Source organism: Pongo pygmaeus, chromosome 5, assembly GCF_028885625.2.
Source record: "Pongo pygmaeus isolate AG05252 chromosome 5, NHGRI_mPonPyg2-v2.0_pri, whole genome shotgun sequence".
In the NCBI taxonomy this organism is placed as follows: Eukaryota; Metazoa; Chordata; class Mammalia; order Primates; family Hominidae; genus Pongo; species Pongo pygmaeus.
Genome location: NC_072378.2, coordinates 160,742,741 through 160,758,646, shown reverse-complemented (window position 1 = coordinate 160,758,646; position 15,906 = coordinate 160,742,741). Strand labels below are relative to the sequence as shown.

At 41.5% G+C, this 15,906-nt stretch overlaps 1 protein-coding gene and 1 pseudogene across 2 annotated transcripts in view; one reads left to right on the top strand and one right to left on the bottom strand.

Annotated features, from left to right (window-relative positions):
• Positions 1 to 8,745: 8,745 nt before the first annotated feature.
• Positions 8,746 to 8,959, top strand: LOC129039411 (mitochondrial import receptor subunit TOM6 homolog; annotated as a pseudogene).
• A 3,109-nt stretch (positions 8,960 to 12,068) lies between these two features.
• The window catches only part of SLC22A1 (solute carrier family 22 member 1), a 36,731-nt gene continuing 32,893 nt past the window's right edge, over positions 12,069 to 15,906 (bottom strand). The window contains exon 11 of one of the 2 annotated variants that reach the window (XM_054490430.2): positions 12,069 to 13,993. In XM_054490430.2, coding sequence (XP_054346405.2) covers positions 13,927 to 13,993 — 67 coding nt within the window. In that variant the 3' untranslated portion in view covers positions 12,069 to 13,926. The remainder of the gene's footprint in view (positions 13,994 to 15,906) is intronic. The other variant, XM_054490431.2, reaches the window with a different exon arrangement.

Genomic DNA, 15,906 nt, shown 5'->3' with positions numbered 1-15,906 from the left:
TTGAACAGCTTGTAAACTTTATTGGAAACTTGTGTGCTTTTTCCTTGGCATGCTTGCTATTTGTTCCATCTGAGTATTTTCATGGACTTGTTTATAGGCTCAACTTGTTCTGCTTGACTTTAACTACTGTCATCAGGATGTTGAAATTGTCTCTGCTTGGCATTGGGCACCATCCATATTTAGGCATCTTTGTCTTTTGCCGCTACCCTAGACATCTCCAAGAGTCCTTGCTCTTTGGCAAAAACATATTTCCCTGAACTTCTTGAACTTTGCGTTTTTCTTGTATCTTTAGGACCAGCCACAGCGGCCCCATATCAGAGGCAGCCCCAGCCACTGAGGGGACCAGGGAAGCCTTCAAAGTCATAGCACATGTAGAGATTCCCATTAGACTGATTTTACTAAGTCCTTGGGTATCATGTTCTCATGTGAAAATAAATTTCCCTAGTAAACTATCAACTTTTCTTCTCTACTATTTAATTATCTTACATAAAAGATCCTTTTGGTTAACTTTGTTGTACCATGCTTTATTTCCTCCCACCAAACCACATCTCTACATTAGAATATTATCCAAAGCTTTGTAAATCTTCATTTTTCTTTCTTAATAAAAAAAAGGAGAGTAGGCAAGGCATAGTGGCTCATCTCTGTAATCTCAGCACTTTGGGAAGCCAAGACGGGAGGACTGCTCGAGGCCAGGAGTTTGAGACCAGCCTGCACAACATAGGGAGACTCTGTCTCTACAAAAAAAAAAATGTTTTATAAAACTACTCAGGCATGGTGGTGCACACCTGTAGTCCTAGCTCCTAGGATGCTGAGATGAGGGAATCGTTTGAGCCCAGGTATTTGAGGCTGTGGTGAGCTATGACTGCACCACTGTACTCCAGCCTGGGTGAAAGACATAGTGAGACTTTGTGTCTAAAAATAAAAATTTTTAAAACAGGATATCATCCAGCAATTTAAAAATATTTAAGCAAGACAGTGGCCGTGAGCAACTTAACTATTCAAGGGTGCAGGGATGCCACTGTGGCCAGCTACTGGCATGTATGGGAATGGGACAGCAATTTTAAAGACAAAAATAAGTTTCTATCAGAATATTGCTTAAACCGTGTATATGTTTAGAACACACATAAGAAAATGAGAGGGTAAATAAATAGAAGCTAGTATAATTCTTCCAGTAGTTTTTCCTCCTTGGATGTAAGGTGGAAAATCCCTCCCCGTTTTATAAATATGAGAACTAGAACATAAGCACCCTGCTCCTCATCCCCTCCAGAACAAAAACAGGACCCAGGACCATCTTGCAAATTACATATGGCAGAACGAAGCTTCCAGCTGCCTAGTATGTTGTAGTCACTAAATTGCTGAATAGGTTGGGATTTCCTTCTAAGTGCCCATCATATTTTCTGCTAGATTTTAAGTCAGAATGAGCCAGAGAACATAGGGTTTTGCCCAAATAGCAGCGAAACGATGATCATTGGCTGACTTATATCCCACACTACCATTTGTTTTCAGCAGTTTCCCAAGTCTTTATTATGAAGTCTCTATTCTGTCCTCCGTCTTGGGTTTTGTTCTGAACACCATCTTTTCTCATTCCAGACTGCTCATCCATTCTCCTGTCTTCAGTATCCATCAAATGCTGATGTTTCTCCCTCCCCAGACGTGAGCTCAAGCCGCAAAGCCATCTCCCACCACCCATTGGACATCTTTGCTCAAAACTCAACATGTCCTGGACAAGATTTGTCATTTCTTCCTTCCCAGCTTTTGCCAACTGGAACTGCTTAACTCTGCTCTTTTATTCTTATCCACAAGGCCTGATCCTTTCTAAAGATTTACTAATATATCATTTTCTTATTTTTCTTTGGTCTGTTTTCCCCCACTAGAAAGTAACTTCTCTGAGGGCAGAGGTTTTTTGGTTTTGCTTTTGTTTTTAATTTACTGTTGAATCCTCATTATCTAAGACAGTGCCTGGCACATAACAGGTACTCAATGAGTGTTTCCTAATAAAGGCCTAAATGAATACATGGGTGGGAGGAGTTTAATACTTGGGTTTGAGGAGAGAGGTCAAGTTTGACAGCTCCATTAGTGAGGCTTAGATGAACCCCCAGGGACCCTGGGGGGGCCACAGCCACAAGCAAAAGGCGGCCTCCTCTCTATGTCCTGAACTGGAAGGGGGTCTATCTGGGCGCCCATAAACTGGACAATCATCTCAATTGCTGTGGTGCGTGTCCAACAAGTAGATGGTTAAACAAACCAGCGTCTATGATTACTAAATCGGGTGAAATTACAAATATTTTCAAGACATTCAGCTAAAAGTACAAATTAAGAGTGATGAAAATGAGGCCACAAAAGCCTTGCCTCCCACGGGTAAACTATCCAATGTTCAAAGAGCTCTTTGTCACAAAGAGCAAGTGTGAATGTTATTAATAATGCTCATGTCTGGGACTATGAGCTGATAAAACCTGAACATTCTTGGAACAGTTACAGAGAATTCTGGACCTCTGAGCTGGACGATGAGTGGCAGGGGTTGGTTTTATGAGCAGCTAGTGTTTAGGGCTAGAAATAAAATGCACGCTGTGCTTGGAAAAGAAAGAAAGCAGTTGGGAAACGAATGGTGTGCTGATATATTGCAGGCCACTCGAGACTGGGTGGAAATTCTAGTCACAGTCAGAGGTTCCCTGGAGGGATAGATGAAAACTGAAAGTGTCTCTCCTAAACTAGGGTAACTGAATGCCCAAGCATGATGCTTTGAATAGTTCAGACTTTTTGTCCAGGGCTAGCCTGAAACAATGTTAGAATCTGCTATGAAGAGGATGGAACATGGGGTCATGGATTACTCACGTCTCCTCTCAGCTGCTCTTTAGCTCACAGGGTCCCCATTTTACCCTCCTGGGACTAGCAAAGAATCCATCTAGTGTCACCAGCCAGGGTCTGTGTGAGAGCCACAGAAACAGGCAGTACATTTTTGGGAGTCCATTTGGCTGTTGTGATCTCTTTTGTGCACCAAAGCCATCTAGCCCCCCTGAGACCTATTTTGTCAGCCACCCCCACCCCAAGGGGACTGCAGCACTGGAGACAGTACGGGTCCCCTCCTCTGTACACTTCTCAAGGGCTGGAAGGTAAAAACGTTGTCTCTTGCATTTGAGGACTAAGGATAGTGCCTATTAGAGATGAGAGTTATTTAATTGAGTCAGGGCAAAATGCTTAAGTGATATGTTTAGGAAATGTACCTATTGAGAGATTTCAAATACAGCCCTGCAAGTTTGAGACCATTTTGTAAGCCCTGTCGTAAGCAATATAAAATGTAATATATGTAAATAAATGTATTTATAAATACATTTATACATAATGAAAGTATTTATAAATACACTTATACATAATACATGTATATATAAAATACATTTATACATAATACATGTATATATAAAATACATTTATACATAATACATGTATATATAAAATACATTTATACATAATACATGTATATATAAAATACATTTATACATAATACATGTATATATGAAATACATTTATACATAATACATGTATATATGAAATACATTTATACATAATACATGTATATATGAAATACATTTATACATAATACATGTATATATGAAATACATTTATACATAATACATGTATATATGAAATACATTTATACATAATACATGTATATATGAAATACATTTATACATAATACATGTATATATGAAATACATTTATACATAATACATGTATATATGAAATACATTTATACATAATACATGTATATATGAAATACATTTATACATAATACATGTATATATGAAATACATTTATACATAATACATGTATATATGAAATACATTTATACATAATACATGTATATATGAAATACATTTATACATAATACATGTATATATGAAATACATTTATACATAATACATGTATATATGAAATACATTTATACATAATACATGTATATATGAAATACATTTATACATAATACATGTATATATGAAATACATTTATACATAATACATGTATATATGAAATACATTTATACATAATACATGTATATATAAATACATTTATACATAATACATGTATTTATAAATACATTTATACATAATACATGTATTTATAAATACATTTATACATAATACATGTATTTATAAATACATTTATAAATAATACATGTATTTATAAATACATTTATACATAATACATATATTTATACATAATACATGTATTATGTATTATGTATACATAATACATAATAAATTTATTATTATGTATAATAAATATGTATTACACATATGTATAATACATGTATTATATGTATTGTATTATATATAATATGTATAATAAATGTATTTATACATTTATACATTAACATCAAGTTAATGATAAACTGGGATTAGAATTTGAACTTTCGGTCTTTTAGTCTCATGCTCTTTTCATAATATGGAATTTGTTACATTATTTTTTTCACAAAAAATATGAATGAGCTTCTGTAGGTTTCATTGAATTAGAATTTTGCAAAACAATTGAGCTTGGTGTTAATTTGGAAAGGGTTATGGCAATTTTTAAGCAGAGAGTGCCATGATTCTTATTATTATGTGTAATAATAAATTTATTATGTATAATAAATTATAGCATAATAAATATGCTATATAATATATAGCTATATATTGCTAATATATATAGCATAATAAATATGCTATATATTATAGCAATGTATAATAAATTATACATAATACATTTATTATGTATACATAATAAATTTATACATAATAAAAGTATTACATAAATACATAAATGTATTTATGTGTTTTATGTAATAAATACATATGTATTTATGTGTTTTATGTAATAAATACATATGTATTTATGTGTTTTATGTAATAAATACATATGTATTTATGTGTTTTATGTAATAAATACATATGTATTTATGTGTTTTATGTAATAAATACATATGTATTTATGTGTTTTATGTAATAAATACATATGTATTTATGTGTTTTATGTAATAAATACATATGTATTTATGTGTTTTATGTAATAAATACATATGTATTTATGTGTTTTATGTAATAAATACATATGTATGTATTTTATGTAATAAATACATATGTATTTATGTATTTTACATAATGTATTTATGTATTTTATGTAATAAATACATAAATACATTTATAAAATACATTTATAAATACATTAAAAATATATTTATAAAAATAAAATGTATTTTGTTCTATATATACAGAAATAGAACAAAATGAATATGTAAGATAAGGCAAACAGGATTTGGTTCAGCAAGAAAAATATGTTTTGCACACAGAGTCTACAGCTTTGACATCTACAAAAACAAAAAAAAGGAAGGCACAAGAGGATGTGCAAGAGGATGACCAAGCACAGGGGAGTCCGGGAACCCACAGAACAGCGCCTTACCTGCTCTCTGTGGTGGGCCAAGCGCCATAAGCACCCAAGACACACAGGAATCCAAGCTGATCCGCCCATCCTGCTGGGCTGCAGGCAGGAGGGTCTGGGCCAGGCGGCGCAGAGGGCCTGGGTGACTAGCCAGGGGACAGCCCGCTGCCCTAACTGCTCCCACTGGCTGCCCCCAAGGAGAGTCGGACCACTAAGTGGGGGTGTGACAAACGGGATGAGGCGGGAGAACCAACTAACAACGCCATCATTGACATTCACATGAAGGGGACCACACTCTAGGAACAGAAAGCAGAAATGTTTCAATCGATGATGGCACTCAATACATTGTTATGCAGCTGCTCAAACCAGTCAGACCCCTGTGTGCTGAAGTGGAAAGAAGTTAATTTGAAAAAGCAAGCTGCAGACCAATGCAGATGGCACAACCCCATAAATGCTAAGGCTACAAAAGTTAATTGTGCAAGGAATATGACCTTGTAATTGTGTGACTTTGTTCTTACCTCAGGCCTTTACTCCAGCAGGCAGTGGAAAACGTAATCTTCGTAATTCAAAGTAAGCTCAGTGACTTCAGGGTTTTTCTCCCCTTCATAAATTCCTGTAAATTTCATGAATTGCAGGTTTTTCCCCTCCCCTGGTGTCCCCAGAGCAGGGCACATAGGTCCCAGGAGGCTTGCTTCATGCCATGGCTCTGCAGGCAGTGTCCCTCCTTGGGCAACCTGTGCCCACACCAGCCTTTCCAGGGTGTCTTTCTCCCCACATGGTCCCAGCTATACAGTCCGTGCCTCAGCTGTGGGTGGAACCTTCATCCCAGCTGTATTCATTCATTCTCACACTGCTAATAAAGACACACCCGAGACTGGGTAATTACAAAGGAAAGAGGTTGAATGGACTCACAGTTCCACATGGCTGCAGAGTCCTCATGATCAGGGCAAAAGAACAAGGAGGAGCAAGGCACGTCTTACACGGTGGCAGGGAAGAGAAAACTTGTGCAGGGGAATTCCTCTTTATAAAACCATCAGATCTCATGAGACTTATTCACTATCAAGAGAACAGCACAGGAAAGATCCACCCCCATGATTCAATTACCTCCAACTGGGTTCCTCCCATGACACGTGGAAAGTACAGGAGCTACAATTCAAGATGACATTTGGGTGGCGACACAGCCAAACCATATCACCAGCCATGACAAGCCCTAAGTCACGTCATGCTGCTCCTCCTCCCCCCATGGCACAAGGAATCTCTGAGCTGCCTCAGGTCCACCTGCTCAGGGGCCCCAGGTGGGCTGCATCATGGCCACCTACAGCAACCAAGCAGGACCCTACTTCAGACCCTCAAGGTCATCCACCCCTCCAACCAGAGCAGACGTACTCAGCCACCTCCCATCTCCTCTCACCTACTTCCACAGTAAAGCAACCCAACTCTAGGAAGGGCCTGAAGCCACCTACTTCTCCAGATATTCTGGCCATGAGGTCCAGTTGACGGGCGGCGGGCAGTGTACAGAAGTGCCCTTAAAGGGAGGATCTGTGTTCCTCGTGGTACCGCATCTCCTGCATGTGATGGGGAGCCCAGCAGCCAGCATGGACCTCGGGGAGGAAGCTCTGTCCACAGAACGAGATGGCAGGCACCTGGGCCTGTCTCTGCCACATCCCACACAAGCACTGCACTCTGTCCTTCAAGCTTCTTGAACATGAGAAAGAATTTCTTTCTTTAGTCAGGAATTTTTTTCCTTAGTCAGATAAAATTTCTTTTATCTTGTTTAAGCCCCTGATATTTTGGAGATTTTGGCCACTCACAGGCAAATTCTACTCAGACTAATGCACCCTTCAGGAGCCAGCTTTCCCGGCCCCCAACAACTCTATCTCCTCCATTGACAGGGAGACCCGTGCTGGTGTCCTGAGACTCTGTCATAGCTAGCCTGTCACCAATGCCAGCGGTCTGCAGCCTTTGTCTTCTGGTTCCCCTTAGGCCACTCAGCTGGCAATGGTCACCAAAATAGGGGTTGAAAGGAAGAGTGTGGGGGAAACACGCATTCTTGGTGCTTCAGAAGGTCATCCTGCCTGATATTTTTGTATACGGCTTGTAAGAAAGGTAAGAAGCCAGGTGTGCTCATTTCTACTTGCCAACATCGTTTCACAAAGCCCCTGACTGGGAGGCTGTGCAGCTCCCTGGAAAGGTGCTTTGAAGATAAAGCAGGAGAGAGCACACAGAGCCTGAGAGGCCCCCATGCCTCTTGCCTGAGTTGCATCTTTCCTTAAAAGTTGAATGACTTGGCCAGGCACAATGGCTCATGCCTGTAATCCCAGAGTTTTGGGAGGCCAAGGTGGGCAGATCACTCAAGTCCAAGAGTTGAGACCAGCCTGGGCAATATGGCAAGAGACCCCCATCTCTACTAAAAATACAAAAAATTAGCCCAGCATGGTGGCACATGCCTGTAGTCCCAGCCACTAGAGGGGCTGAGGTGGGAGGATCTCTTGAGCCCGGGAGGTGGATGCTGCAGTGGGCCCTGACCGTGCCGCTGCACTCCAGGTTGCAGGGCAGAGCGAGACTCTGTGTCAAAACAAACAAAACAAACAAACAAACAAAAAAATGTTGAATGCCCCTAGCCTTGCCTTTTCCTACATGGAAGATAACGTCTGACGGGGCTGGTGATTATGCCACTGTACTCTTTAACCAGATGTGCTCCTGCTCCCACACCTTGATGTGATTGATTCTGCTTTCATGTAACTCACAAGCAAGTTTGATGTGATTTTGCACTGAGCCTCCATGACCCGCATATAAATTCTGAGCAAATGGTGTTCTGGAGAAGCCTGACAGGAACTCTCTGAAAGACTTCTGGGCTGTAGTCCTCAGTAAGACCTCTGAATAAAGTGAACTTTAATTCTTTAAAAGCTTGATTTTTTTTCTTTAGTCAGCAAGCTCCATCTGTAGAAAGGAAGGGTGGAAACTTACCACCTGTCAACACTGACTCCCTCAGGTTGGGGAGACGGGGCGGTGACCGACCTTCAGTTTTCCTCCATGGAATTCTTTTAAGTGTGGGATTTAAAGTGAATTTTACTTTTTTTTTTTTCTGTTTCTTAGTATTTTTAAACTTTCAAACTAAATCACAGGGGAGGCATCAGGTAAACTGCAATTTAACAATAATTGAGGCAAACTCACCGTAGCCCTAGTTGCAGATAGGTGCTTAGTTACTGCAGTTCTGAAGAGAATGTGCTTCTCACACCACCAAGGAGCAGCCATCCTTAGAACGTCCTGCTCAGACCAGACAGGAAAGGCTTTTCAGTCTTGTCTCCAAAAGAATGATTATTGACTACTCTGGCTTCCAGCCGGGTCACCCTGAGTGCTGCAGGCTTAGCCAATGAAGCTCCTGAAATTCCTGACAATGGGGGAGATTGTTGTGGGGTGTCCACCACTTTGCCACTGATAGGAATGATTCCAGAGGAACTTGATCCTCAATCTGGGACTGTTTGCAGGAGTTTGGTTTGCGAGGAACTTGAGTGACACTGACCCCATGACACCTCAGCCAGTGGTATAGCCAAGTAGACAAATGGACTCCCTCACTGTACCCGAACCTTCCAGAAACAGAGCATGCAATTTGGGACCATGCAAGCTATGCTCTCGGGGGTGTTTTTTTGCTCTTGTCCTGAGGAACAACAATGGTATTTTAACAAATATTTGAAATAGGCTGGGGACGGTGGCTCACGCCTGTAATCCCAGCACTTTGTTAGGCTGAGGTGGGCAGATCACCTGAGGTCAGGAGTTATAGACCAGCCTGGCCAACATAGTGAAACCCCATCTCTACTAAAATATACAAAAATTAGCTGGGCGTGGTGGCGCACCTGTGATCCCAGCTACTCAAGAGGCTGAGGCAGGAGAATTGCCTGAACCTGGGAGGCAGAGTTTGCAGTGAACAGAGATCACACCATTGCACTCCAGCCTGGGTGACAAGAGTGAAACTCCCTCTCAAAAAAACAAAAAACAAAAAAAAAAACTGAAAGACTTCACACAAAGGAAAAAAAAAAAAGGATAATTCTCTACAAAAGAATGAATTTTTTTTTTTTTTGGTTTTGGGGTTTTTCTTAGTAATTCATAAAGATGCTATTGCCCAGATGTCAGTTGGAAATGCAATATCCTGCTTTAAAACTTGGATTTTGGAGCGAGACTACAGGTTATTCCACTTACCACCTGGTGATGTTGGGCAAACCACTTAGCCGCTTTATGCCTCAGTTTCCTTTTCTTTACAATTAGGTAATATTACCCAATATAATAGAGGTGTTATGAGCATTTAACAAGATAATATAAAAAAGTGCTTAGGACAGCAGCTAGTACACAGCAAGTTCTGAATACATCTGAGCTGTTATTATTTTTATAGTCACAAATTTGCCATTCCTCAAAACTTCCAGACAACCAGATTCTCGCGTTTATTTTAACTGAATGATGAGATTGGTGAGAGAAAGCAGCACGTACTCTACAACGAGAGATTTGAAATTAATCCAATACCCTCATATACCAGACCACGTGTGAATGTAGCTGTGTATGTGAAACTGTAGATGTGTATGTAGTTTCCATGTATACATCCTTTTTACAAATGGCATAAAAAGATGAAACGCTCTACTCAGACAGAAACCCGGAAGAGGATAAATGCCACTGTCCAGGCTGAAGAGCAGAATCAGCAAGTGAGCACAGGATGCCAAGAGTGTCACCACTCTGGGATGGGATCTTCAAACTCTGCCCAGGGCACACTGAGGCTTTCCCTCTGTCCTGCTCAGCAGCATGGGGCCAGGGACAAATGCACAATCAGTAATGCCAGGAAGCTCATCCCAAAGAGGACACAGCCTTTGAAGCCAGCTCCCTCCAACCTCCCTCCTTCCTGTTTAATTTGCAAGCTTCCTGTTTAATTTGCTCCTCCTGTAATCTGACCCAGAAGATGGAAATCCAAGGTCCCGTTGTGTGCTTGTCAGCACAAGTCATTTGGCATCTCTGAACTTAGCTTCCTCAACTTCCCCATGTGGCGATGACTGAGTCTTTAACAATGTGTCTCATAAATGACCTTTTGTAAGAGATCTCTTAAATTAAGTCAAATAGGTCTCTAATTTGCCTGCTCTGTTGATGTCTCAAAACATCAGACATTCACCTGCCACCTGCTGGGAAGAGGTGCAGGTGGGATGGACATTAGGACACATTGCCCTTAGCAACCAGGTATAAGGAGTAAGCATCAAGGGACAGTCATTCTTTCCTCAGCTGGAGATCATTGAATCCACCATAAGCTGCTGATCATGAGACCAGGTGGCTGGGAGGCCACCTGATGCTGCAGCAGCCCCTGCACTGACTCTGGGGCTCTGCCGGGGGAAACCTGCAGCTCCTGGAATCCTCACAACCACTGGGAGCGGGGTGCCATAAGGAAGCAGAGTCTCAGAGAATCAGATGGTCAAGGACCCTGCTCCAGGGTGGAGGAGACCCTGGAACCACATCCAGCTCATGCCAGGGTCCAGTCTCCTTCCGGGACAGAAAGCTGCCTCCCTCCTTCCGGGACAGAAAGCTGTGTCCTCAGCAACAAGGCAGAAAGTGACAGCCTCCTCCCATCGCCGTCACTCCTGCTCTCATCAGACACCCATCCCTGGACCGCCAGACCCCCGGCTACCACCCTATCCTGCTCTTTCCTGATCTGCAGCCCCCACACCCATCACTTGCTGACCAAGCTAAAATTTTACTTCTTTCATTGCAAGACCCACATGAAGACATGTTGGGGCGGGATTGAGGAGGTGATTGCAGGGATCTGCAGATCCCCTCCATCTACGCATAGGGTCAGGCGTGCTGCTCCAATGTTCACAGCACCACCTGACTGCGCCCCACTGCTATGAGAATTCTTGCATGATTTGTTGCTGTGGCTATCTTTGGGCTCTCTTACCAGCCGAGGAGGACTGGGGCATCCCCTGGCTCCTGGCACATGCTTGGGGAATGGCAGGAAACTCCACAGCACTGCCCCTGAAGGAGGGGCCTGGGCATTTCACAGCAAGGCCCTGACCAGGAACTTTGTATGTTTCCTGAAGCCCGAGTCACAGCTACCAGCCTTTCCAAGCATCTGAACGCCATCTGGCCCCCAACCCACTTATTTCTGCCTTCACATTGCCAGACACCCTTCACCACCCCCCACTTTTATCAAGACAGACTTTGGCTCTGTCACAGCAACAGGGAGGAAAGCAGGAAGGGAAGGGTCCCCAATGTCCCCTTCATGATGCATCAGGCAACATGAAATACACTTTGTTTCCACGGCTCCATTTTTAAACCACTCCCTGGAATTACGCTCCCTCCCTCCCTTGGGAGAGCATGAGCAGACATGCCTGCGGGGGTCCTGCCACTCTCCCAGATCCACTTCCTGACTGGTCAGACAAACCTTACTGTGACCTGCACCAACGCTGCTGTGCGCTATAAGTACGCACTAGCTGTGCCTTATCCTGCAAGAACAGCACATGTGCTAATTTTTTCATATGTGTCCGCAGAGCCATAAGGAAGTTTGACCAGGGAGTGTCGCTGTTTTTAATGTTGACTTTTTTTTGTTTGTTTAAGGCCTTCCTCAGAAGTTTTGCCAAGAGGATTCTAAGAAAGATTAGAGAGGACATTTTTAATACACATTTGAAAAACATCATTCAAAGCCTACAATTTACATATTTGTGACCAGTAAATGGTGTGATCATTCTCGTCAGAAAGTATAAAGTACAGAGCAAGGGCATTGCTTCCAACACTGAAATGAAGGGCCAGGTTCACTCCACCATTGAGAGTTTTTTATTTTTTGTTTTTTTTTCCCAAGGACAAAGATTTGAGTTTTTAAGTAGCAATGTCTGTTCTCAAAGCACAACCAAAGTGCTGCTCGGCACTCACTTCTGTGATCTCAAGTCCTTGTGGCCACCACTGACCTCAGCTAGATCAGGCCAGAAGTGTCTATAATACAACCACGTGTATTTCACCATGCCTCCAATTCCTATTAGAAGCTTTTTCCTGATATACTCTGAAGACTGGCTATTGTTATCTTTGTGATTTGCCTGACAGGTAAAGAAACTTTAAAATAAAGTTTTTTGTGTCCTCCAGGAACAAAATCATGGTGTAGGGTTCAGGAAGCACATAACTCATCATGAAGTGAACTCTCTTTGATGTATTTACTGTGATATCTCATGGTTGGCACAGGAGTTCACCTTCTAGAATCACCAAGGAGAACCAAAACCAAGAGTGAGATAGAACAAAATATTCCCGGAACAAGGGGGCAGAGACATCTTCCCTGAAATGGCCATGGTGCTTCTGGTGTTTGAATGAGGAGCATGTTTTATTCTATCATGTGTATGTAAAGGTCACAATGACATGGTTTGCTGGCAGAGTTTCCATACTAAAAATCATTATAGTTGCCCCTCAGTATCTGCAGGGATTGGTTCCAGGACCCCCATGGACACCAAAATCTGAGAATGTTCAAGTCCTTGATATAAAATGATGTCATTTTTGCATATAACCTACATACCTCCTCCCTTATATTTTAAATCATCTCTAGAGTAACTATAATACTTAATGTAAATGCTACGTAAATAGTTGCTATACTGTATTGTTTAGAGAATAATGACAAGAATAAGTCTGTATACATTCAATGCAGATGCAACCATCTTATCTGCACAAATATTTTCTTTTTTTTTTTTTTTTTTTGAGAAAGGGTCTTGTTCTGTCGCCCAGGCTGGTGTGCAATGGCATAATCATGGCTCACTGAAGCCTTGAATTTCTGCAGAGGTGGAGCCTCCCACCTCTGCCTCCCTAATAGCTGGGACTATATGTGTGGGCCACCACACCCAGCTAACTTTTTTCTCTTTTTTGTAGACACAGGCTCTCACTGTTGCCCACACTGGTCAAAAACTCCTGGGCTCAAGCAATCCTCCTGCCTCAGCCTCCCAAAGTGTTGGGATCACAGGCGTGAGCCACCAACCCCAGCTACCCAAATATTTTCAGTCTGCAATGGGTTGAATCCACAGATGTGGAACCTACAGATATGGAAGGCCGATTGTACTCTCCAAGCAATCTACATGTTGAAAGGCTTTCACCAATATAGATACCTACAAATGCAAAGGCATTTTCTTTCAGAGAGTGAATCAAACCAATTTTCTTTCTAGAAAATTCTTTCTAGAATACTTATTCTAGGAATCCAGTTACACAGCCCTCTTTTATAGCAATATATAAATTCTACTGATCTTCAAAAGCCTTTAGATAATTAAGTACCCGATACCAATAGCACCAACAGCTTTCCCTAGATCGAATGCACAGGTGGAAGATAGCCAGGGCTTTGGAGAACTTAAAAGAAAGAAAACAAAATAAGACAAAGCCCACACAAACCATTCTTTAGGATTGATATTAATTTGGGAATAGGCAAGTATGAGGAAGAATACAGAGAAGTGAAGGCATCTAGGAATTTCTGCAGAGGATAACTCCATCTTCATCCCTCCAACACTCCATCGCCGCAAAGCATCTCTCTCAGGTGCCCAAGGGTTCTGAGGTTTGGACCTCAAGGTAAGTTGTGTTTTCTTTGGGCTTTGCTTTTCTGTAACAACAAAATTAAAAGTTGAAGTTACAATAAATAAATAAGCAATCAGTTTGTTGATGATGAAACTGTTGCAAAGTTGTACAAAGAAATGAATAAGTGTCAAGATAAAGAGAAAGTAAGGATGGCAAACAACAAAGAAGAAAAGGGCTTAGCAAACTACAGCCTGTGGCCCCTTTCGAGCTTATAGCCTGTTTTTGTACAACCTGTGAGCTACAAATGGTTTTTACATTTTAAATAGTTGGAAAAAATGAAAATATTTCAAGACACTTAAAAAATTACATGAAATTCAAATTTCAACATCCATAAATAGCATTTTACTGGAATCCAGACACAACCATTCCTTCATGCATTGTCTATGGCTGCTTTTCCAATGCAGGGGCAGAACTGGGTAGTGGCAAGAGAGACCACGGGGTCCCAAAGCCTGAAATATTTACTGTCTGGCCCTTTCCAGAAAGAGTCAGACAAGCCCTGAAGTAGAAGGTTGATCATGTTCCTGGCTAACTCATTTTGAATCCGGTGATTTTGGGGATACATGTCATTATCTCCTTCATCTGTGGAATGGGTCTGATAACTATAGAAGCTGCCTCCCAGTGTTTTGGGAGGATTCGGTGAAATGCACATGAGCTTTCAGGGAGGCTGACACACACACAGTGAAGCTTAGCTAGAGTTACAGTCACTTCCATTCCTGACATTCTCCCCTTGCAAGTGGGGAAGAAGGAGTAATCAGCATGATCACTCTGGCCATAGACTGTGGCTACTATTTATGGAATTAGTATAGTAGAGACGACAGACAATGAAATAAACAATTATTATAATGTGTGAAGAGTATTGTCAAGAATGAAGGATGCACAGGGGGTTCAGGGCTCTGGGCAGCAGCACCCGCCTCTCCTGGCAGGGCGGGAATGACTAGGATGAGGGAGTGAAGGGATTAAACAGAACAGCTTAAAAGACTACCAGGCCAGGCGTGGTGGCTCACGCCTGTAATCCCAACACTTTGGGAGGCTGAGATGGGCGGATCACCTGAGGTCAGGAGTTCGAGACCAGCCTGACCAACATGGAGAAAACCTGTCTCTACTAAAAATAATAAATTAGCCGGGCATGGTGGCACGCGCCTGTAATCCCAGCTACTCAGGAGGCTGAGGCAGGAGAATTGCTTGAACCTGGGAGGCGGAGGTTGTGGTGAGCCAAGGTAGTGCCATTGCACTCCAGCCAGGGCAACAAGAGGGAAACTCCAAGTCAAAAAAAAGAAAAAAAAAGACAACAAAGTGGCTGTCAACAAACTAAAATGAAATATCTTTAAATCAGATAACACAACATTTGGGATCAAAAAGAAGGAAATCATCAGCAACTAGAAAATGTATTTACTGTTAAAATAGTGTTTTGCCCTTATCAGTACTGAGAAATCTAGAATTTCCCTAAGTGAAGTGTACAGAGTGCATATCTGCATGTGCATTGTTGGCAGAGATTATTAAAACAGATTCCTGAGTTGCATCATTCACATTCTAAACCAAAAACCAAGAAGGCCAAGGAATCTAGCATTTTAGCATGTTCCTTTCGTGCTTCTTCTACACACTTAGTTTTGAGGATCACTGGGGAAATAGCACAATTTGCAAGAAGAATGGAGAAAATCTGAGCTCTATTGAACACCTACTATGTGCCAGGCAATGGATTAGTCACTGTCACCTACTTAATCTGATTAGATCTTTATAGAAACTCTGTAAATTAAGTATTATTGTGACTATTTTGGAGTCATGGAAATTAAATGAAAAAGAAAGCTCCATAGGGTTCAATGACATTCCCAAAGTCACATGGCCTACTGAGTCAGGTGACCTAGGTTCAAACATAAGTCTGTAGGACTGCATAGACTTTTCTCTCTCTGTTCACGAGGACACATGCATCCTTGCTGTGGA